Source organism: Meles meles, chromosome 16, assembly GCF_922984935.1.
Source record: "Meles meles chromosome 16, mMelMel3.1 paternal haplotype, whole genome shotgun sequence".
In the NCBI taxonomy this organism is placed as follows: Eukaryota; Metazoa; Chordata; class Mammalia; order Carnivora; family Mustelidae; genus Meles; species Meles meles.
The window spans coordinates 44,264,712-44,290,645 of record NC_060081.1 but is presented as its reverse complement, the minus strand read 5'-3'; the positions used below and the strand labels follow the sequence as shown (position 1 = coordinate 44,290,645).

General features: G+C 35.9%; 1 protein-coding gene across 5 annotated transcripts in view; it reads right to left on the bottom strand.

Moving 5' to 3' along the window:
• The window catches only part of TASP1 (taspase 1), a 287,466-nt gene that overhangs the window by 210,829 nt on the left and 50,703 nt on the right, over positions 1-25,934 (bottom strand). For all 5 annotated transcript variants that reach the window (XR_006815397.1, XM_045981844.1, XM_045981845.1 and 2 more), the window contains one exon: positions 13,055-13,134. Coding sequence is in view for 4 of the 5 variants with exons in the window: in XM_045981844.1 (XP_045837800.1) it covers positions 13,055-13,134 (80 nt within the window). In the remaining variant the exon portion in view is untranslated. The remainder of the gene's footprint in view (positions 1-13,054; positions 13,135-25,934) is intronic.

Sequence of the window (25,934 nt, the reverse complement as noted above, 5' to 3'; positions counted from 1 at the left end):
ATAAAAGCCACTAATCTACAGATTTAATAAATCATAAACAATATCCATAAATTAAAATCATAAAAGTTCATAACAAGATACATTAAGTAAAATAGAATAAGAACAATGAAATAGAAAAATCTAAAAATAGCAAGAGGGAAAACAGGTTACCTTCAAATAAGTGACAGTTAAAATGACAGCCATCTTTTCAACAGCAAAAAAAGGAAGCCTGAGACAGTAGACTAATTACCAACAATGTGCTGAAAAGAAATATCTGCTGATTCGGAACACTATATTCGGTGAAAATATCCTTCAAAAATGAAGGGAAAATAAGAATTGTTTTATATAAACAAGAATGAGCAAATTCATCACCAACAAGACCTGTACTAATGAAAATACTAAAGGGTGTTTTTCAGAAACAGAGAAAATACACAAAGTGGAAGCCGAAAGAAAAAAAAGTGGAGGGGATTAAATGCAAAGGAAAAAGTAAATAGGCAAAGCTAATGAAAATTGACTGTTATAAAATAATAATGTCTCCCACTGTTTTAAATGCATACTGAGTTTTAAAATATAAACACAAAAGTTGGGAAGATGTTAAATGTAGTTCATTCAAGTACTCTATAGTCCTTGAATTGTCTGAGAAGTGATAAAAAGTACTACCTTCTAATAGACTTTCATAAGTCAATTATGTATGTAGAAATTTCTAGGTTAATTCAAAGAGAATGGTAAAAGAAGTCAATACAGGGTGCCTGGGTGGCCCAGTCAGTTAAGCGTTTGACTCTTGATTTCGACTCAGGTCATGATCCCAGGGTTGTGAGGTCAAGCCCTGCATCAGGCTCTGTGTTAGGTGTGCAACCCCCTTGAGATACTCTCTCCCTCACCCTCTGCCCCTCCCCTTGTTCTCTCTCTCTCTCTCTCTCTCTCTCTGTGGGGGGGAAAAAAAGGAAATACAAATATATTAATAAAAAAGAAAATGTAATGCTAGAAGATAATACTAAAGAAGGCAAGAAATGAGATACAGAAGGAAGCATATGGGGGACAGTGTCCCACTATGTGTGACAAATAAGAAACAAAGAATAAAAGAGCAAATTCAAATCCAAATATATGAGTAACTGAATGAAACATAAATGGACTACATGCACAAATTAAAATACAAAGATCACCCAAAAAATGTTTATTTGTATGTGCTGCTTCTAAGAGAAACATCTTAAATGTAAGAACACACAGAAAGACTGAAAACAAAAAGAAAGATATACATGCAAACACTAACCAAAGGAAGCTATTACAGTTATTCTTTTTATTTCTTTTCTTTACTTTTTTTTTTTTTTTGAGAGAGAGAGAGAGTGCAAGTGGAGGGGGAGTGGCAAACGGAAAGGGAAAGAGAGAATCTTAAGCAGTCCCTACATCCAGTATGGAGCCAATGAGGGGCTCAATCTCATGACCCTGAGATCATGACCTGAGCCAAAATCAAGAGTCAGATGCTTAACTGACTGAGCCACCCAGGCACCCCTACAGTTATTTTAGTATCAAACAAGTAGACTTCAAGGCAGCAAGCATTACTAGATTTGGAGTGCCATTTCTTTAAAATAAAAAGGTCAATGAACCAAAGTTTTTTGTGGGGCTGTTAACACATCCAAGTAAATATATGGCAACTAAAGCAAAAGAAATAATATAGTATGTGATAAATACAAGAAATATAAGTTGTTTTTAACATTTAAAAAATCGACATAATTCATTAGACTAACAAATTAATGTCCTCCTTTTCTCCAAAGAAGACATACAAATGGTTAACATAAAAAAAATGTTCCACATCACTTGGCTCAGGGAAATACAAATCAAAACTGCAATGAGATACTACCTTACACCAGTTAGAATGGCAAAAATTAATAAGACGGGAAACAACAAATGTTGGTGAGGATGTAGAGAAAGGGGAAACCTCTTACACTGTTGGTGCAAATGCAAGCTGGTACAACCACTCTGGAAAAGTACGGAGGTTCCTCAAGAAGTTAAAAATAGAGCTACCCTATCACCCAGTAAAAGACTACTGGCTATTTACCACAAAGATACAGACATAGTGAAAAGAAGGGATACCTGAACCCCAATGTTCATAGCAGCAATGTCCACAATAGCCAAACTGTGGGAGGAGCCTAGATGTCCTTTAACAGATGAATGGATAAAGAAGATGTGGTTCATACATATAATGGACTATTACTCAGCCATCAGAAAGGATGAATACCTATCATTTACATCAACATGGATGGAACTAAAGGGTATTATGCTAAGTGAAATAAGTCAAGCAGAGAAAGACAATTATATGGCTTCACTCATATGTGGAATACAAGAAATAGCACAGAGATTATAGGGGAAGTAAGGGAAAACTGAATGGGAAGAAATCAGAGAGGGAGACAAACCATGAGAGGCTCTTGACTTTGGGAAACAAACTGAGGGCTGTGGAAAGGGAGCTGGGTGGGGGGATGGGATAACTGGGTGATGGGTATTAAGGAGGGCACATGACATGATGAGCACTGGGTGTTATACGCAACTGATGAACAACTGAACACTACATCTGAAACAAATGATGTACGTTGGCTGAGTTTAAATTTAAAAAAATTAATGTCCTCTTAATAAACAAAAATATAATATTAAATTCATTTACAATTATTAAATCTTGTAAAACAAAGCTCCCTAAATATAACATATAAATAAATTTTCAATCAAAAGCATTATATGCATTTAAATATGTCCAATTATCATTGCTTCTATTAAATTGTACTGATGATACTTCAGCAATAAAAAGGGAAGAAAAATAAGTATAAAGACTCAAAAGAAAGAAATAAAACTATCATTATTCACAAATAACATGCTTATGAATTTAGGAATCAACCAGAATCTACATATAGATTATTAGGATTAATAAAAGGGTTTAGTAACAAAGCTACACAAATATATGTGTATATGCAGATATACACATATGCACATATACACAAACATACATACATATATGAAATACAATTATATTTCTTGGCAAAAAACATTTTGAAAATACTTTGGCATCATCTGGTAAAGATGAAGATAGGCATTGTGGAGCATAACAAAGAACATGGAGGACATGGAGAGATGGAGAGGAGAAGGGAGTTGAGGGAAATTGGAAGGGGAGATGAACCATGAGAGACTATGGACTCTGAAAAACAACCTGAGGGTTTTGAAGGGGCGGGGGGGTGGGAGGTTGGGGAACCAGGTGGAGGGTAATAGAGAGGGCATGTATTGCATGGAGCACTGGGTGTGGTGCAAAAACAATGAATACTGTTATGCTGAAAATAAATTAAAAAAAAAAAAAAAAGATGAAGATAGGCAGACACTGATCCAGAAATTCTACCACAGTGCATGTATTTAGAGAAAGCCAACTGATACAGAATATAAGTACAAGAAAACTTGTAAGTGTATTAGAACACCAACATAATTGTCTACCTACAGGAGGTATGTCTACAAGAGTTCACAATAAATGGGTTAAAGAAGCAAAATGGAGAGATTATTTATAATACCAACCAAAACTGCAAAATACCCAATAATAAACTAATCACAAAGTCTGAACACAATACTGTAGTAATGACACAGAAATGAACCAAAAAAAAAAAAAAGTTAACGGAATTAAACATCAAGTTCAGAAACAAATTCATGTATATTCTAATGGAATTTGAGAAAAACAGTGATATTTTATACCAGTAAGAAATGAATATGTTATTCAATAAGCTGTCTTGATGTAATGTTATCTATTTGGAAAAAGAAATTAGATTCCTACCTCACGCTACACATAAAAATGAAAACTTAAAGTATTAATGATTTAAATATATAAAATCTAAAAAGGGGGGCCAAAAAAGTTAAACCATCACACAACAATATAGGCATATATATCAGGTTTTTTTTTTAAGAGACTTCATTTTTTAGTTTAACTGGTTTTAATTTTAAAATAGAAGATTTTCCATAAAATGTTATCAAAGCCAGAATCTGTTAAAATGATGGTTGGCTGATACAATCATAAGATTTAAAATGCCCATAAGGCAAAAGACATATGCGAAGGAAATGATAACTTAAATTTTTTAAGTATAAGCAGATAGCTATGAGACAGGATTATTATCTTTAAATCGGAATAATATAAAACAAAACTAATAAGATGGAGTTAGAAGATGGCCACGTAGGAAATGCCAGGAATCCATCTCCCCATCTAAAGAATAATTGGTCTGCCAGAACTTAATGCAATTGTTATGGAACTCTGGAGTTTATTTAAGGCTGTAACTCTCAAATAAAGGCTTGACGTAAACTGTCCTTAGGGTAAATTTCAGCTCTTACTGCAGTAGCATCTACCCATTACCCATCCCCATCCTTCTGGCAGATAACCATGCATGTATTCCTAGAGTAGACCGCACACACTCTGTGAGTACCAGCTTGGGCAATAAAGACCCTGTCCTCCAAATACTAGGATATGTACTCTGATTGCTTCTTGCTGGTATTGGTCACAAGGTGCAGATACAGAGGCAGGCAGCCATTGTTGCAATGCCCTCCCTCTCCAGATGAATTGACTTCCAGGGAATTTAAAAGGTTGGAGCTTTTTCCCCACCTTCAACTTTTCTCTTTTTCCCTTTGGGAAACATTTAAGGAGATATACAAATGGCCAATAAGCACATGAGAAATGTTTAACATCATAATCATTAGGGAATACAAACCAAACCACAATGAAATGCTACTTCACACCCATTAGAATGATTGTTATCACTGGGTGTGATGCCAAAACAATGAACACTGTTATGCTGTAAATAAACAAATAAAAAAAAAAATGATTGTTATTTACAGAAAATAAACAGGTTGCAAGTGTTGGTAGGGATACGGAGAAACTGGAACCCTTGTACACTATTAGTGGAAATTTAAAATGGTGTTGCCAATGGTAGTCCTTCTGCAAACTGAAAACAGAATTACCATAAAATCCAGCAATTTTATTTCTCAGTACTCAAAAGGATTGAAAGTAGGGATTCTAACAGATATGTGTACATCCGTGTTCACAGCAGCTTTATATACAGTGGCCAAAGGTTGGCAGCAACCTAAGTATCCATCAAGAGGTAAATGGATAAACAAAATGTGGTATATATATTGTGGAATATTTTTCAGCCTTAAAAAGAATTTTTTTTTTTTAACTAGGCTCCACACTAGGTGTGGAGCCCAATGTAGGGCTTGAACTCACGACCCTGAGATCAAGACCTGAGCTGAGATTAAGAATTGAATGCTTAACTGACTGAGCCACCCATGTGCCCCACAACCTTAAAAAGAAATTCTGACAGATGCTACAACATGCGGGAACCTTGAGGATATCATGCTAAGTGAAAAAAGCCAATCATAAAGGGACGGATAATGCATGTTCCACGTACATGAGGTAACTACAGCAGTCAAATTTTAACGACGGAGATCAGAATGGTGATTGCCAGGAGCTAAAGTGCCAGAGGCTAAGTGGATGGAATTACTGTTTAATAAGTATAGAACTAGTTTTGCAAGATATAAAGGGTTCTATAGAAGGATGGTAGTGATGGTTGCACAGAAATGTGAGTATACTTAAGGCCACTGAACTGTACCATTAAAAAATGTTTAGGGGCGCCTGGGTGGCTCAATGGGTTAAGCCTCTACCTTCGACTCAGGTCATGGTCTCAGGGTCCTAGGATCGAGCCCCACATCAGGCTCTCTGCTCACCAGAGAGCCTGCTTCCCCCTCTCTCTCTGCCTGCCTCTCTGCCTCCTTGTGATCTCTCTCTCTCTGTCAAATAAATAAATAAAATCTTTTTTTTAAATGTTTAAGATGATAAATTTTATGTTATGTGTATTTTGTCAAAACATTCAAAAAGAATTACAGAAAAAAATGTAGGGGGAGTGGGGTTATGGACACTGGGGAGAGTATGTGCTATGGTGAGTGCTGTGAAGTGTGTAAACCTGGCGATTCACAGACCTGTACCCCTGGGGATAAAAATACATTATATGTTTATAAAAAAAATTAAAAATAAATTTAAAAAAAATTTTAAAACGTACACAAATGTTTATAACAGAATTATTTATAACAGCCCAAAACTGGAAACAATCCAGATGTCTTTCAATGGGCAAATGGTTAAACAAACAGTGAGTGATAGACCCATAGCATGGATTACTTAGCAATAAAATGGAACAAGCCATTAATAAATACAACCACCTGGATGACTCTCCAGAGAACTACACTGAATTACTAAAAAGCTGGTTCCCAAAAGGTTACATACTGTATGATGCCATTCATATAACATTCTTGAAATAGCAAAATTATACTAATGGAGAATAGATCAGTGGCTGCCAGGGGTTAAGGAAGGCATGGAGATGAGTGGGTATGACTATAAAAAGGCAAACTGGGTTATTCTTGTGAAGATACAAATGTTCTGTATCTTGACTAAATCAACGTCAATATCCCAAACATAATATTACACTATAGTTCTACAAGATTATTACCATTGGAGAAAACTGAGCAAAGGATCCACAGGGATCTCTCGACATTAATTCTTATAACTGCATGTGAATTTATAACTATCTAAAAATAAAAAACTTAAAACAGACCACTGAGTGTTATGCACAACTAATGAATCACTGAATACTATATCAAAAACTAATGATGTACCACAGGGGCTAACTGAACATAATAAAAAAATAAATAAAAATAAAATACTTGAAATAATAAATAAGTGTAGGGAGGGAAAAAAAAAACTTAAAACAGCATTAAATAACCATACTAAAGAGTGAAGTATTGATATATCACATACCAGTTATCATAAAATTCTAAAATTAGTACACAAAATGTTTTTTCAATCACGTTGTCTTTCAAAGTATCCTACTCGAAGGCAGAAAAACTGTAGGACCAGAACCCAGCCAAGAGAAAAGAAAATAGGATTCCTTGTAGCAGAATCACACCCATAAACTGAAAGGATACAACAATGTCTATAATCTACTCTTTACTTATATTTAAACATATACCATAAAGCTGACGCAGATTTTGAGAAATACCTTGTGTAGAAGAGACAAAGTTTCAAGGTTGAGACTTTTGAATAAAACCCTAGAAAGGACTTATCTTGGGAAGAAAGACACAGGCTAGTACTAAGGTTTAACTCTAAGTTTAAGAATAAAACTGAAATAGACTCATTCTCACAAAGTCTAAAAACCAGGCTATGACAAACACTCTATGATTCCACTTCAAGGAGCTACCTAGAATAGGCAAAGTCATAAGAAAAAAAAGTAGAACAGAGGCTACCAAGGGTCTAGAGAGAAGGGGGAATGGGTAGTTACTGTTTAACAGGTACAGAGTTTTCGGCTTGGGATGATAAAAAAAAGTTACGGAAATGCACAATGATGACAGTTATACAATACTGAATGTACTTAGAACCACTGAATTAAATACATAATACTGTTAAAATAGTAAATTTTAGGGGCACCTGGGTTGCTCAGTGGTTTAAGCCGCTGCCTTCGGCTCAGGTCATGATTTCAGGGTCCTGGGATCGAATCCCACATCAGGCTCTCTGCTCGGCAGGGAGCCTGCTTCCCTCTCACTCTCTCTGCCTGCCTCTCTGCCTACTTATGATCTCTCTCTGTCAAATAAACAAATAAAATCTTTTTTAAAAAAGTAGTAAATTTTATGTTATATATATTTCTTACCACAACAAAAGAAAGGAAAAAAAGGTGCTAAAAGAAAAAAATCTGACCATGTAGAAGTCTGTATTTGACAAGAAATTATACTTTAAAAGTAAAGGCAAAAATAAAGGGTTTTTTTCAGGAGTGCCTGGGTGGCTCAGTGGGTTGGGCCTCTGCCTTCGGCTCAGGTCATGATCTCAGGGTCCTCGGATCAAGTCCCGCATTAGGCTATCTGCTAGGCAGGGAGCCTGCTTCCTCCTCTCTCTCTCTCTCTCTCTGCCTGCCTTTCTGCCTACTTGTTGATCTCTGTCAAATAAATAAAATCTTTAAAAAAATAAAGTGTTGTTTTTTGTTTTTTGTTTTTTTTTCAGATAACAAGCTGATTTTTCACCACTACACCTACCACATTACCAGAAATGTTTGTTCTAAGCTGAAGGGAATAATGCCAGGCAGAAATTCACATCTACATATGGGAATGAAATATTAAGTATATGAGAAACTATGTCAAAGACTATTTTAGAATAACCCTGAGAAAGACATTCTAAAACTTCTGGAACACTGAAAAAGGATAAAAACCTACCAATGACACCTTCCCAAACCACAAAGGTAATCAAGTTTAAAAAATAGCACCGGCCAGCTGCACAAGCCACACCGTCTTTGGGGTGATCCGTGGTGGACATTTTGAAGGCAGCTGACCTGCAGCCTGCACGTCCCAGACTGCCTCCCATGGAAGCCTGAGCCAACTGTCTTTCTCCCTTTGTCTCATAACCATGTCCACCAATGAGAATGCTAATTCACCAGCTGCCCGCCTTAACAGATTCAGGAACAAGGGGAAAGACAGTACAGAAATGAGGCGGTGTCGAATAGAAGTTAATGTGGAGCTGAGGAAAGCTAAGAAGGATGACCAAATGCTGAAAGGGGGAAACGTAAGCTCGTTTCCCAATGATGCTACCTCTCCACTGCAGGAAAACCGCAACAACAGGGCACTGTAAATTGGTCTGTTGATGACTTTGTCAAAGGCATAAATAGCAACAGTTTGGAAAGCCAGCTCCAGGCTATTCAAGCTGCTAGGAAACTGCTTTCTAGGGAAAAGCAGACCCCCCATAGACAACATAATCCGGGCTGGTTTGGTTCCAAAATTTGTGTCCTTCTTGGGCAGAACTGATTGTAGTCCCGTTCAGTTTGAATCTGCTTGGGCTCTCACTAACATTGCTTCTGGGACATCAGAACAGACCAAGGCTGTGGTAGATGGAGGTGCTATCCCAGCATTCATTTCTCTGTTGGCATCTTCCCATGCCCACATCAGCAAACAAGCTGTATGGGCTCTAGGAAACATTGCAGGTGACGGTTCAGTTTTTCGAGACTTGGTTATCAAGTATGGTGCAGTTGATCCGCTTTTGGCTCTCTTTGTGGCTCCTGATATGTCATCATTAGCATGTGGCTACTTACCTAACCTTACTTGGACACTTTCAAAACCTTTGTCACAAGAAGAATCCTGCACCCCCGTTAGATGCTGTCGAGCAGATTCTTCCTACTTTAGTTTGTCTCCTGCATCACAATGATCCAAAAGTCTTGGCAGATACCTGTTGGGCCATCTCCTACCTTACTGATGGTCCAAATGAATGGATTGAAATGGTTGTGAAAACAGGAGTTGTGCCCCAGCTTGTGAAGCTTCTAAGAGCTACTGAATTGCCCATTGTGACTCCTGCACTAAGAGCCATAGTTAATATTGTCACTGGGACAGATGAACAGACTCAGGTTGTAATAGATGCAGGAGCACTTGCTGTCTTTCCCAGCCTGCTAACGAACCCTAAAACTAATATTCAGAAGAAAGCCACATGGACAATGTCAAACATCACAGCTGGCCACCAGAACCAGATACAGCAAGTTGTGAATCATGGATTAGTCCCATTTCTCATTGATGTTCTCTCTAAGGCAGACTTTAAGACACAAAAAGAAGCTGTCTGGGCTGTGACCAACTATACAAGTGGTGGGACAGTTGAACAGATTGTATACCTCGTTCATTGTGGCATAATAGAACCATTGATGAACCTCTTAACTGCAAAGGATACCAAAATTATTACGGTTATTCTGGATGCCATTTCAAACATCTTTCAGGTTGCTGAGACACTAGGTAAAACTGAGAAACTTAGTATAATGACTGAAGAATGTGGAAATTTGGACAAAACCGAGGCTCTAAAAGACCACGAAAATGAGTCTGTATACAAAGCTTCATTAAACTTGATTGAGAAGTATTTCTCTGTCGAGGAAGAGGAAGATCAAAATGTTGTGCCAGAAACTACCTCTGAACGCTATACGTTCCAGGTTCAGGATGGCATTGCTGGGACCTTTAACTTTTAGCTCATATAGCTGAGGCAGAAAGTTTTTTGTGGTGTGCTCTGTTTGGTAGAAGTTTGTCTTACTGTTTCTCTACTAAAAACTCTTTTTAAATGGGTTTTGTTATTAAAATTTTAAAAAATGGGTTTTGTTATTATAGCACTTTTTACAACAAAACTCTACTTGACCAGTTCCAAACTATACAAACTGTATGAAGCTCCTCCTCTCAGTGGGTTTCTTATTTCTATGTGGAACCTTCTCTCTTGCAGTGTCCTGTAAATAAAGATTAAATTCCACCTTTTCTTTACTAAAAAAAAGGTAATCAAGTTTAAAGAACATCATTAAGTACCAGTATACAAGCTAATCTTGACTGAGGATTAGACAAGTGCCCAAATAGGATAGCATTTAAATTTTTTTAATTAAATAATAGTTACAATTTCTCCTCAAATTCACCTAGGTCAATACTTTTCTTTTTTGTAAAATAAATAAATGTATTAGTCATAGACGAATCCCTAGAAATTAAAACAAATAAAAGCCAAAATTACAAATTCATCAGAAGTATAAGGTTTAGGGATGCCTGCATGGCTCAGTTAAGCATCTGCCTTGGGCTCAGGTCATGATCCCAGGGTCCTGGGACCAAGTCCCACATCAAGCTCATTGCTCAGCAGGAAGCCTGCTTCTTCCTCTAGCTGGCCACTCCCCTGTTCATACACACTGCTCTCTCTTTCTCTGACAAATAAATAAATAAATCTTTAAAAAAGAAGAAGTAGTAGAAGGTTTAGGAGATAAAACTGAAGACATTTCTGAGATAGTAGGACAAGAGAGATTTCAAAAAGGAGAAAAAATAATTTTTGAAAAAGATACTAAGGATTGGAGCATAAGATCCAACATCTAATTCACAGAAATAAGAAAAATAAAATGAGGAAAGATAAGGAAGAGATTAATATACAAAATTTTTTTAAGTTCCTCAAAACTAAACTACATGAATTTCCAGATTAAAAGTACTCAGTACTCCGTACTCAGTAAGTACCAGGCATGCTGAATAAAAAAAGACCCATTCCAAGATGCTTCATTGTAATACTAAGAACACAGGAATTAAGGCTTCCTTCCAAAGATGAAAATATACCATGAAGAACTGGGAATCAAAATGCATAACAGCAAGACTGAAAACTAGAACATAAGAGAACAATTTCTTCAAAACCTAGGAAAAACAATTTCTAGTTTTGTATATACCAAATAAGGGAATAAAACAAGAGAGAAAAAAACCACATGAGATTCAGGAAACAGAGAACCTGGTATTGGAGAGATGAAAAGGAAATCCAATATGATGGTGAGGTAAAGACCAGGGATGGGAGTCATGCACCAGGCTTACTGAACACCCATTCTAGACATGAAGGTGCCAAGTGGCATATCTCCAAGGAAAAAACGAAATGGAACTATCAAATGACCAGATTTGACTGGGTGACATAAGAACTCTACATAAATTCCACTGGGAGATTTTAAGGCAGAATCTGTGGGAGGGACTATGAGAATTAGAACTCATACTCCCAGTTTGCCTACCATGAACGTATTTCCCTTCCCTCCAGCCTCTTTATATTATTACAATGTTCAGCTACATGGGTCCTCATTTTGAATATAATGTTATTAAAAACTGATCCTTAAGGGCACCTGGGTGGCTCAGTTGGTTAAGCATCTGCCTTTGGCTCAGGTCATGATCCCAGAGTCCTGTGATCAAGCCCCACATCTGGCACTCTGCTCAGTGGGGAGCTTGCTTCTCCCTCTCCCTCTGCCTGCCATTCCCCCTGCTTGTTCTTGCGCTCTCACGCTCGCCCGCTCTCTGTCAAATAAATAAATAAAATCTTAAAAAAAAAAAAGATCCTTATTACATACCTGCTATGATATATAATCATTTCTTTTGAATACAACTTGGTCTCCTTGGATTGAATGATTCCCCATATTTTCATGATTATTTATAGTCATAGGTAACTATGACAGAAAATTAAAATTTAACTTAAAAAACAAGTAGTGTATGTTTTCAATATTTGTCTTTTAGGCATAAATATTAGTAGCTATGATTTCATTTTTCAAATAGACATATAAAACACATTCACATATATATTTATAACTCATTTTTCATTTTTCAAAGTCATTAGAGTTAATCATGATCAGACATTAGTCTTGATAACAATTTCTAGTTACTACATAACATTTTGTCATATGATGATTTACTTACTTACATTCCTCTCTGTTGGATATAAGATTTTTCCAAAATTTTTGACATTCTTAATAATGCTTACTGAGAACTATATAAATTTTGTCTGTATTTCTAATGTCAAGTTCTTACAAGCAGAGTAAGTTTAAGGCTTTGCTCTATATTACTTAGCTGTCCTCCAAAATTTCTGCTAACTTATATTTGTACCTACAATGTATTATGTTCATTTCATCACATACCTATGAGCAGTGATACAGTATTTTTAACTCTCACAAATTAGGAGGGAACAAATTTAACATGTCCTCATTTGCATTTCCCAATTAGTTATGTTCTATTATCTATTTATTACTTTTGATCATTTTTCTTTTGGGGTATTATTTGTATTTGTGTGATTTTTAATTTAATATACATTTTCATAGATTAAGGATATGTATACTTTGTCATATTTATGGTAAGTGGGTTTTTTTCAGTCTTAACTCTTATATAGTAACACTTTTGTTCTTCCTTCTCTTGCACTTGTCCCTAGAAAGGCCTTCCTCAGGTCAAAGATGGATAAATGTTTTCTTCTCTCTCTCTCTGAGGGGGTAGTATTAAGATTTTATTGTTAGTAATTATTTTAAGTAACCTAAAAGGGATCCTTTAGCAATACTTCTATAAAACCATAAGAATGGGGGGATCCTCAGGAATATAAAAGTACCTTAAAATCAAATAACTTTCTTTTAACTCTAAATAGTTCAACATATAAGCTTCCTTTTTTATATATCAGAGTACTATGTGGATTAAAGCAATGTTAACACTTCCAGGTATATATGCTAATACAGCTTAATTTTGAAAAATTTTTACTCACTTGTGGTCATGATGTTAGGAGGGCAAGAGGGTATTCCGTGATCTACTGCCCATCTGTAGGCTCCTTCTCCAACTAAAAAGCTAATAACAGAAAATTATTCTTTTAAAAATTCAGTATCATCTTCTCCTACAAATTCAATAAATATAAATCATGTAGTAAGGCAACTGAAAAAGTGTCTTGCACATAAATATAATTGTAGGTTTACCTCAAAATAATAATATGGCCATATGTCCCAAATTTTAAAATTTTCCCCAAGTTAGAAATTTTACAACTGAAAATGGTACAATTTCATTTGCAATAACCAACAACTAAAAGTTGGCAAAATGCAACATAAAAAGTAAAAAAAATAGTTGATTTCCCAGTGGAAAATATTAAGATTTATCTTGAATCATTATGGTCAGAAGATCTATTTAATCGGGTTAAAAATTAAAGTTTCAGTGAACGTTTTCAGATTTGGTCATCTTGCCTACTATAACAACTGGTTCTACTCAAAATGAGTGGGTACATCTAGAGATGCCCCACAACAATGAGATGTACTTACATTTGCAAGACTTGGTACAACAAAAATATACAAATGACCTATATATATGAGCCTCAGATCATTTCTACTCTGGTAAGTACTATGGTGTATACCAAAAGTAATTTTTTAAGCCCTAAACTTCAAGTTTTAACATAAAGAAGTAAATAAAAGGATACTGTTCACTAACTATAAAAAACTTATTTTCAAAGATTTCAAATAGCATTCAGGATAATTAACCACTCCATTCATTCCTTAACACAGTAACAGCAAGCAGTTACCATAATAATCAATCACTTCATCTCCTTCCAGAGCCAATTCTTAAAGATCTCAACCAGCTAATAATAGGTTTCCTTGAACTTGTTTATGCCTGCTCATTAGTTTTCTGATCTCTATTTTTTGTTTCTGTTCTTCTAATCATCCCAACACTAAAACTCAAAGTAATGCACATTGAAGTCTTTAGATTCATTTGTTAATAAGATCAGGACAGACTGGAAAACAGAATCTAAGGAGCCACTCAAACACATCCAAATAGTTCTAGTGAGAAACTAAATAGTTAAGTCCAATAACTATTTTCCAATATACATAAAGGTAGGAGGCACTGAAAAAAGAGAGGGCCAACAAGAATAAACAACTTTACCCCTTCAAACTTCTATTTTTTTTTTTTAATTCTAAAGGATTCTGAAAAGTAGAAAACAGTTTGTCCTATTCTTCCATCAAATGAAACCACTGCATAGAAAATGAAAAGAAAAACTGTCATATAAAGTTCAAATGGAAGAAAAACAAATAGAAACTTGAATACGAGTTGAGCCATCCTGATGGCATTTTTAGCGCTTCCTTCTTCTAGAAAAGGAATGTGATATAAGAAATAACTTCTCTTCATGTGAAGATGTAAAAGATATGCTGAAGTAGTATATTAAATGATCAGAACAGAAGTTTGAAGCTAAATCTTAGCATGCCCATTGGTCATCTTGGGTCCAATCCCAGTATCTGGAATTAATGGCATTTTACAAAATATTTTTAGTTTTGGGGGCCTGGGAGGTTCATTCATTAAGCATCTGCCTCTGGTTCGGGTCATGATCCCAAGTCCAAGGTTGGGATCCACCCCCACATCAGGCTCCCTACTCAGCGGGAAGTCTGCTTCTCCTACTCCCCGGCTTGTGTTCCCTCTCTTGCTCAAGTGTTTCTGTCAACTAAATAAATAAAATCTTTGCTTAAATAAAATATTCTTAGTTTTATTTTTCATTTCTTAAAGACATTGCTTTTAAATTAAATCAATTTGCAATTGGCTGCTATGCAAATTTTTAAAATAGTTGAGGCATTTTACAATATTCACGGGAATATGACTATCTGGTTCCCATCTTATGTATAAGAATACTGAATATATGACCTTTTCTTCCTATCAAAAACTACCTCTCTAGTAGTTAATAATCACACAAAATGGCATATAAGTGCTTTTGAAATCATTTTAAAATTCTGAAAAGCTACATGATACTAACATGCCCAAAAAATCACTTTCTAGAATATTAAATGCAGTATCATTCACATTTGTCAGTCTTAATGACTCTCCAAGGAGAAAACTTAGAAAGAAATTTTGTCTCATTCAAGTTAGGAAATCCCATTGACTCTACCTTTGTAATATATCCAGAATGTGACCACTTCTCACCTCCTCTCCTGCTACCACCTTTGTCTAAACTGCCATCACCTGTTACCTGAACTGTTGCAATGGACTCATTACTTTCACGTACGCCTTGCTTTGCTCCCTGCCCCAGTCTATGCTCACTAGCTACCGACTTCCTTGTAAAACATAAGTCAGACAATGACATTCCTCTTTTCAAAATTTGCACAATCCTGGAGTTTGAATGAGAATCCTAAGTGATGTGATCCTTCCTGCTCCCTCCTTACTTCATCTCTTAGTCTTCTTGCCCCCTGGCTTACTTTACTCCAGCCTCCCCAAAACACAAATATGCCAAGGGGACTACCAGTCTCAAAGCCTTCGCCCTGAATGTTCCCTCTATCAGTCTCATCCTTTTTTCCCAAGTGGCAAATTCCCTCAACTGCTCAAAAGTGTCCCCTTAATGTGACCTATGTAAAAATATACCCAACTACCTACCCAGGATTCCCAATCCCTGCCATTTTGCTCTTTCCACATTTTCTTTTTTCTACTTTCTAACATACTAAACACTTTGTAATTTACATATTATGCCTATTGTTTACTTCTACCTTCCCCAAAGAAACTGTAAGCGTCATAAGAATGGGAATCTTTTGTTTTTTCACTGACATATCCAAGCATATGTGACAGTGCCTAAAGCATACTAAGCATCAAACAAACATAGGCAAGATATTAAACAAATAATAATAAACTAGGGTTCAAAATTCCCTAAGGGACAACATTTTCCTTGTGTTATACCCAATTTAATTTACATTAAAACAAGTCCAACATGATGTAAAACAAAAAGCAATGACACTCTACTGAGAGCAGCCCTCAGGTAGGGTTATTGAAACCCTCAACAAGTCAGTGCTTCTTGTTTGCTGCGGCAAACACTAGCACAGCCAAGCTTCCCAGAAAGAGCTATTTGGCCAAATATGAGATGTGAACTGCAACCTCATGGATGGCAACCACCCATTTTCAAGGAATCATGACTCCATAATCAGTCTAAAAATGTCTCATTTTGTGATTTAGAAAGCTCTCAAGAATGCTCAGGGATCCCAATAATCAAAATACATTATTCTGGATGAGAAAGACACAAGAGAAAATGAGAGCTGCTTCTTTGGACTTAAAAACTGATTTCTATCTATTTTACCTATCGCTTCCTTATTCATCATAAATATACAAAATTGAGGAAAGACAAATTAGTACTACTGATCACTTAAAGCTTAAAGACTTAAAAATGTGCAAATAAAGGGGAACTTGCTATATTTGGAAATAACATACCTACCAAATTAAATGATCAGAATTTAACCCTTTAAATTTTTTTTTAATTTGAACTTTTTTACATCTAAAAAATGACTTTTTGGACACCTGAGTGACTCAGTCCATAAGCATCTGCCTGCAGCTCAGCTCATGATCCTGGGATCAAGTTCCACATCAGAGTCCTTGCTCAGTAGGAAGCCTGCCTCTCCCTCTGCCTACAGCTCTCCCTGCTTGTGGGCTCTCTCTCTCTCTCTCTTTCTCTGACAAATAAATAAATAATCTTCAAAAATAAACAAATAAAATTAAAAACGATTTTTTAAAAAAACAGAACCTCAGCCTAAGCAATTGACATATAAAAAGATGAACCATCTTTAGAATCGAAATATATCTCATCAATGTTCACATTTCTCCGGCTATCTTATAAAATTTTTCTACTATTGCTATTTTGTTTTTTAAACTTTGGTTTAAATGGGAATCCATCTAAATCTCTATCTTATGATTAGTTAATAGATCTCTTACATTTTTAATCTTGCATTTTGAATTGTCTTTTCTTTTTTAATTGTCTTTTCACATTCATACAACAAAAGTAGTACAAATTTATGAAATATAATAGATTAAATAGTACTTTAAAATAAGCAATGTACCGAAAACTAAATTTGCCTCTGAAAAAAATCTTAGGGTCTAATGAGCACCTTAAGGTTTAATTTATACTAAACATAAAACAATGTTTGTCTAGCTTTCCTTTTTCATCAAAAGAAACATAATTTCCAGAAATTAAAACTTCTATATTAGGAGTCAGCACAAAGTTCTTCGTAAAAGGCCAGATAGTAAATAAGTTGGCTTTGTAACCACAATGTTTCTTTTGCAACAACTCTATTTGGCCTTTGCAGGGCACAAGCCATAGATACTACATACACAAATTGGTATGTCTGTGTCCCAATTAAACTTTATTTACAAAAGCAAACAGCAGAACAGATTTGGCCCATAAGCCATAGTTTGCCAATTCCTGTTCTAAATGATAATGCCTATCAAAGCTGTACCCTCCCTATCATAATGGGAAAAGATTCAAGCTACACTTTTATAAATAAAATAAACTTGGGTAAATGTGACATAGTTTATGATGGTAGTCCCATCAAGTTTATGAAGACACCAAATACTCCACAAATCTGACCAAACACCAATACTTAAACAATAAACACATCATGGTGGCTATAACCAATAACTAAGGTATGCAGATAAATGAATTTTTATTTAAACACTACTTAGAAACACCTACTGTATGTAATGCATTGCTGTCCCCAAAAAGTGGTGATAGATAACACCATGGGACTAAGATTTCTGTGTTTTTGACTCTTTTTGTACTTTATGCCTGGCTCACAGAAAATGAGTAATAAATATTTGCTGAGTGAAGGGGAAGTGAATGAATAATTGAATGGGTATAAACAGTTACTTCTCATTATTATAAAAGGATTCCATTTTCCCTTTACTTCTAATCTGCTGCTTCTAATGTGATATGAAAGGACTCCCAAATTTTCTAATAGCTTAAAAGTGGTCAAGTAAGGGACTCAGTTTCATTACCTGCAAAATGTGTCTTAAATCGCTGTGTAATTTTTTTTTTAAAGATTATTTATTTATTTATTTATTTGACAGATAGAGATCACAAGTAGGGAGAGAGGCAGGCAGAGAGAGAGAGAGGAGGAAGCAGGCTCCCTGCCAAGCAGAGAGCCCGATGCGGGCCTCGATCCCAGGACCCTGGGATCATGACCTGAGCGAAAGGCAGAGGCTTTAACCCACTGAGCCACCCAGGTGCCTCCCTTGCTGTGCATGCAAAACACATAAAACAGTGCCTGATATAGTGTACAAACATAATAAATGTTAGCTATTACCCTTACAGAAGTTAGGTAACTAGACATATTAGAGTAATATGAAAATAAGCTCAAAGTAAAAACATGATAAATTTGGTTTTGTTGATTTAGGACACTCCAGGAATTTTTTTCTCAATTACTGCAGGTATACAATAAACTTCGAGGAAATTTTCTGCTTCTGGACAAGATGGAATAACAGGGAACAAATTTACACTCTTGCCTGAAGAAACTGTTTTGAAAATCAGACAAAATGTAGGAAAAACAGTTTTCAGATATCAGTAGGCAACATAAGGGTAGTGATCCTTGAGAGAAAGGAAACAACACAGGTAAACCCTATGACTGACCCAGCCTTCTGTCTAGAGAGGTTCCAACCCATGGCACAGCAGTTTCATAGTTGAAGAGAAAGACCTCGGCATCTGGAAAAGCCCAGACAGCCAGGGTTCAGAGGACAGAGTACCAGAGGTAAGAGAGCTGAACAGAAAAAGGACTCTAACATCTGCACAGTCCCCTCTAGTCTTCAGCTGAATAGAGATCAGTATATGTGTAATAGGAAATCACCCAAAATCTGGGAAATAATACCACAAAAGTTTTAGAGAAAGAAAAGCCCCAATTTCACAAAGGGATAGGAGCAGCTCAGCTCCTGTTCCCATCAAAGTAAGAAACCTCATTCTAAGTATATTTGTTACAGTATTCAGAAGAGTTTTACCCAATAGAAAAGCAAAATAAGCTCAAGGCTAAATGCTTCTTTAGTCACATGTAACAAAGTATAAAGCAAGATGAACCTGTCTCTAAATAACTTAATTAAACCCTAGAATAAAGCTCAAAAATATTTATTAAAATTTTAAAAGATTTGGCACCAAATAAGGTAAAACTCACAAAACCTCGAATGCAATAAAAAATTACAAAGCATTCAAAGAAGCAAGGAAATGCAGCCAATAAAGAAGAGAAAATATTTCAACTGAAAACTCAAAAATGACAAAGAGGATAGTAAATTAGTAAACAAAGATATGATAACAATTATTATAAATCAATTCATATGTTCAAGAAGCTACAGGAAAAATTAAATATGTTAGGGACACCTGGGTAGTTCAGTTGATTCAGGAGTCTGCCTTTGGCTCGGGTCACAATCACAGGGTCTAGAGATCACATCCCACACTGGGGTCCTTGCTCAGTGGGAGGCTGTTTCTCCCTCTGCCTGTCACTCCCCCTGCTTGTGTTTGCTTGCTAACTCACTCTCTCTGACAAATTAATTAATTAATTGATTAATAATAAAAATAAAAATAAACATAAACATGTTGGACCTAATCAATACAGATGTTGGAAATAGAGTTCAGAATGACAATTATAAAGATAATAGCTGGGCTAGAAAAAAACATAGAAGATACTAGAGAATCCCTTTCTGGAGAAATAAAAGAACTAAAATCTAACCAAGTCAAAATCAAAAAGGCTACTAATGAGGTGCAATAAAAAATGGAGGCTCTTACTGCTACCATAAAGGGGACAGAAAAGAGAATGAGTGATATGGAAGACCAAATGATAGAGAATAAAGAAGCTAGGAAAAAGAGAGATAAACAACTATTGGATCCCAAGGGGAGAATTCAAGAGATAAGTGATAGCCTAAGATGAAATAACATTAGATGAACCGGGATCCCAGAAGAAGTTGGGGGGGGGGGCAGGAGGTACACTGAAGCAAATTATAGCAGACAACTTCCCTAATTTGGGGGAAGGAAACAGGCATCAAAATTCAGGAGGCAGAGAACCTCTCTCAAAATCATTAAGAATAGGTCAACAACCCATCATCTAATAGCAAAACTTACAAGTCTCAGAGACAAAGACAAAAGCTCGGGACAAGAGGTCTGTAACATACAATGGTAGAAATATGAGATTGGCAGTACACCTAGCCACAGAGACCTGTCAGGCCAGAAATGACTGGCATGATATATTCAGAGCACTAAACAAGGAAAATATGCAGCCAAGAATATTATATCCAGCTAGGCTGTCATTGAAAATAGGAGAGATAAAAAGCTTCCAGGACAAACAAAACTAAAAGAATTTGCAAACACCAAACCACCCCTACAGAAAATATTGAAAGCAAAGAGAGAGCCTAAAAGTATATAGACCAGAAAGGAACAGAGACAATATACAGTAATATTCACCTTACAGGCAATACAATGGCACTAAATTCGTATCTTTTGGTAGTTACCCTGAATGTAAATGTGCTAAATGTCCCAATCAAAAGACAGAGGGTATCAGAATGGATAAAAAAAATAAGACCCACTGATATGCTGTCTGCAAGAGATTCATTTTAAACCCAAAGACACCTCCGGATTTAAAGTGAGGGGGTGGAAAACCATTTACCATGCTAATGGACATCAAAAGAAAACTGGGGTGGCAATCCTTATATAAGACAAATTAAATTTTAAACCAAAGACGACAATAAGAGATGAGGAAGGACACTATAACATACTTAAAGGATCTGTCCAATAAGATCTAACATCTTTAGATGTCCTTTCATTTAATATCTATGCCCCTAACATGGGAGAAGCCAACTATATAAACCAATTAATAACAAAATCAAAGAAACACATCGACAATAATACAACAATAGTACGGGAAGTTAACACTCCCCTCACTGAAATGGACAGATCATCTGAGCAAAAGATGAACAAGGAAATAAAGGCTTTAAATGACACACTGGACCAGATGGACATCACAGATATATTCAGAACATTCCATCCCAAAGCAACAGAATACACATTCTCTAGGGCACATGGAGCATTCTCCAGAACAGATCACATCTGGGTCACAACTCAGGTCTCAACCAGTACCCAAAGATTGGGATCATTCCCTGCATAATTTCAGACCACAATGCTTTGAAACTTGAACTCAATCACAAGAGGAGAATTGGAAAGAACTCAAATACATGGAGGCTAAAGAGCATCCTCCTAAAGAATAAATGGGTCAACCAGGAAAATAAAGAAGAATTTAAAATTTCATGAGAACATGGGCGCCTGGGTGGCTCAGTGGTTTAAGCCGCTGCCTTCAGCTCAGGTCATGATCTCAGGGTCCTGGGATCGAGTCCCACATCGGGCTCTCTGCTCGGCAGGGAGCCTGCTTCCCTCTCACTCTCTCTGACTGCCTCTCAGCCTACTTATGATCTCTCTCTGTCAAATAAATAAATTAAATCTTAAAAAAAAAAACAGTTTAAAAAAAATTTCATGGGAACAAATGAAAATGAAAACACAACTGTTCAATATCTTGGGATGCAGCAAAGGCAGTCCTAAGAGGAAAGTATGTAGTAATACATATACAAGCCTTTCTCAAGAAACAAGAAGGGTCTGAAATACACGACCTAACCCTACACCTAAAGGAACTGGAGAAAGAACAGCAAATACAGCCTAAACCCAGCAGGAGAAGAGAAATAACAAAGATCAGAGCAGAAATCAGTAAAATAGAAACCAAAAAAACAGGAAACTAGGAACTGGTTCTTTTTAGTAAGAGTGATAAACCCCTGGCCAGACTTATCAGAAAGAAAAGAGAAAGGATCCAAAATAATAAAATCATGAATGAAAGAGGAGAGATCACAATCAACACCAAAGAAATACAAACAATTATAAGAACATATTATGAGCAACTATATGTCAGCAAATTAGACAATCTGGAAGAAATAGATGCATTCCTAGAGATGTATAAACTACCAACTGAACCAGGAAGAAAGAGAAAACCTGAACAGACCAATAACTAGCAAGGAAAATTGTAGTAATCAAAAATCTCCCAACAAACAAGAGCCCAAAGCCAGATGGCTTCCCAGGGAAATTCTACCAAACATTTAAAGCAGAATTAATACCTATTCTTCTGAAACTGTTCCCAAAAATAGGAATGGAAGAAAAACTTCCAAACTCATTTTATGAGGCCACCTTACCTTGATCCCAAAACCAGTCAAAGATCCCATTAAAAAAGATAATTACACCAATATCCCCAATGAACATGGATGCAAAAATTCTCACCAAAATACTAGCCAACAGGATCCAACAGTACATTAAAAAGATTACTCACCACGACCAAGTGGGATTTACTCCTGGGCTGCAGGGTTGGTTCAACATCCACAAATCAATCAATGTGATACAATACATTAATAAAAGAAAGAACAAAAGCCGTATGATACTCTCAATAGATGCAGAAAAGCATTTGACAAAATACAGCATCCTTTCTTGGTCAAAACTCTTCACAGTGTAGGGATAGAGGGTACATACGTCAGTATCAAAAAAGCTATCTATGAAAAACCCACAGTGACTATCATTCTCAATAGGGAAAAACTGAGAGCTTTTCGCCTAACGTCAAAAACAGAGCAGGGATGTCCACTATTACCACTGCTATTTAAGATAGTACTAGAAATCCTAGCCTCAGCAATCAGGAAACAAAAACAAATAAAATGCATCCGAATCAACAAAGAAGAAGTCAAACTCTCACTCTTTGCAGATGATATGATACTTGATGTGGAAAACCCAAAGACTCCACTCTAAAACTGCTGGAACTCATACAGGAATTCAGTAAAGTGTCAGGATATAAAATCAACACACAGAAATCAGTTGCATTTCTATACACTAACAAGACAGAAGAAAGAGAAATTAAAGAGTTGATCCCATTTACAATTGTACCCAAAACCATAAGATACCTAGGAATAAATCTAAACAAAGAGGCAAAAATCTGTACTCAGGAAACTATAGAATACTCATGAAAGAAGTCGAGGAAGACACAAAGAAATGGAAAAATGTTCCATACTCATGGATTGGAAGAACAAATATTGTGAAAATGTCTATGCTACCTAGAGCAATCTACACATTTAATGCAATTCCTACCAAAATACCATCAACTTTTTTCAAAGACATGGAATAAATAATCCTAAAATTTATATGGAACCAGAAAGACCCCAAACAGCCAGAGGAATATCGAAAAAGCAAAGATGGTGGCATCACAATTCCAGACTTCAAGCTCTATTACAAAGCTGCAATCATTAAGACAGTATGGTACTGGCAGAAATGCACCCTCAACTCTATGGTTAACCAATCTTCGACAAAGCAGGAAAGAATGTCCAATAGCAAAAAGACAATCTCTTCAACAAATGGTGTTGGGAAAATTGGACAGCCACATGCAAAATGAAACTGGACCATTTCCTTACACCATCCACAAAAACAGAACTCAATATAGATGAAAGACCTAAATGTGAAACAGGAATCCATCAAAATCCTTGGGGACAACACAGGCAGCAACCTCTTCAACCTCAGCTGCAACAACTTCTTCCTAGAAACATCATCAGAGGCAAGGGAAGAAAGGGCAAAAATGAACTACTGAAACTTCATCAAGATCAAAAGGTTTTGCACAGCAAAGGAAACGGTCAACAAAACCAAAACACAACGGGCAAAATGGGAGAAGATATTTGCAAATGACGTATCAGATAAAGGGCTAGTATCCAAAATCTATAAAGAACTTACAAACTCAACACCCAAAGAATAAATAATCCAATCAAGAAATGGGCAGAGGACATGAACAGACCTTTCTGCAAAGAAGACATCCAAATGGCCAACAGACACATGAAAAAGTGCTCCACATCACTCAGCATCAGGGAAATACAAATCAAAACCACAGTGAGATACCACCCCATACCAGGCTAATATTAACAAGTTGGGAAATGACAGGTGTTGGCGAGGATGCAGAGAAAGGGGAACACTCCTGCATTGTTGGTGGGAATGCAAGCTGGGGCAGCCACTCTGGAAAACAGCATGGAGGGTCCTCAAAAAGTTGAAAATAGAGCTACCCTATGACCCAGCAATTGCACTACTTGGTATTTACCCCAAAAATACAAATGTAGTGATCTGAAGGGGCATGTGCACCCCAATGTTTATAGCAGCAATGTCCACAATAGCCAAACTATGCAAAGAGCTTAGATGTCCATCAACAAATGAATGGATAACGAAGATGTGGTATATATGTACAATGGAATATTATGCAGCCATCAGGAAAAAAAATGAAATCTTGCCATTTGCAATGACATGGATGGAACTAGAGGGTATTATACTAAGCGAAATAAGTCAATCAGAGACAGACAATTATCATATGATCTCACTGATTTGATGAATTTGAGAAACAAGACAGAGCATCATAGGGGAAGGGAGGGAAAAATGAAACAAGAGGAAACCAAAGAGGGAGGCAAACCATAAGAGACTCTTAATCTCAGGAAACAAACAGGATTGCTGGAGTGGAGGAGAGTGAGAGGGATGGGGTAGTGGGGTGAAGGACACTGGGGAGGATATGTGCTATGGTGAGTGCTGTGAATTGTGTAAGACTGATGAACACAGATCTGTTCCCCTGAAACAAATAATATATGTTAATAAAATATAAATAAATAAATGATCTACCAGATTAATAAACAAGCATGTTAAGTAGATACATGGAAGACACTTTTTAAAGTTGCAACAAAATCAAATTTCTGAAGATGTCTACCATGTCAGACATGAAAAATAAACTTGATGGGATTAACAAGTAATTAGATATTGTAGAAAAATAATAAACTTGAAAACAGCAATGGAAATTATTCAAAATAAAACAAAGAGAAAAATGAATGGAAAAAGTAAATAATTTACTAGTGATCTGTAGGAGTACAAGATGTCAAATACACATGCAATTGGAGTCTTGAAGGATAGAAAGAGGAATCAGAAAAAATATCTGAAAAATTAATCGCCAACAAATTTTCCAAATTTGATAAAGTATATTTCCCTTCATATCCAAGATGCAAAGTAAATCCAAACCAAAGATATTACAAGAAAAGTGCAGACCAATATATCTCATAATATATGAGATAGTAAAATTCTTTACAAAATCTTAGCAAATTGGATCTGACAATATATCAAAAGGATAATACATAATGACCGAGTACAATTTATCCCAGGAACGTAATTGTTACTTTAATAGTTGAAAATCAACCAACTGCTGACTGACTAAATAGAAAAATTATAACATCATCTTATTAGATGCAGAAAGGCATTTGAGAAAGTACAACACTCATTCCTACTAAAAACTCTCAGAACAATAAGAAGGGGACTTTCTCAGTATAATAAAGAATATCTATGATAACCCTTCAGCAACTACCATACTTAAGGGTAAAAGACCAAATGCTTCTACCCTAAGATCACAAACAAAGCACAAATGCCCACTCTCACATTTTTTTTCATTCTCACATTTCTATTCCACCTTGCACTGGAGCTCCTAGCCACTGAAAGAAAAGGAGCCCAGATTAGAGAGGAAGAATAAAGGAATTTTTATTCTCAAAAGACATTATTGTCTATGTAGAAAATCTTAACAAATGTATAAAAATGATATTATAAAACAAATGAATTTAGCAAATTCCCAGGAAAGAATATCAATGTAATAAAATCAATCATATTTCTATATTGGCAATAAACAACTAGAAATTAACATATATTATATATATAATTAACATATATTATATATATGTTTATATATATTATATATAATTAACATATATTATATATATGTTTATATATATTATATATAATTAACATATAT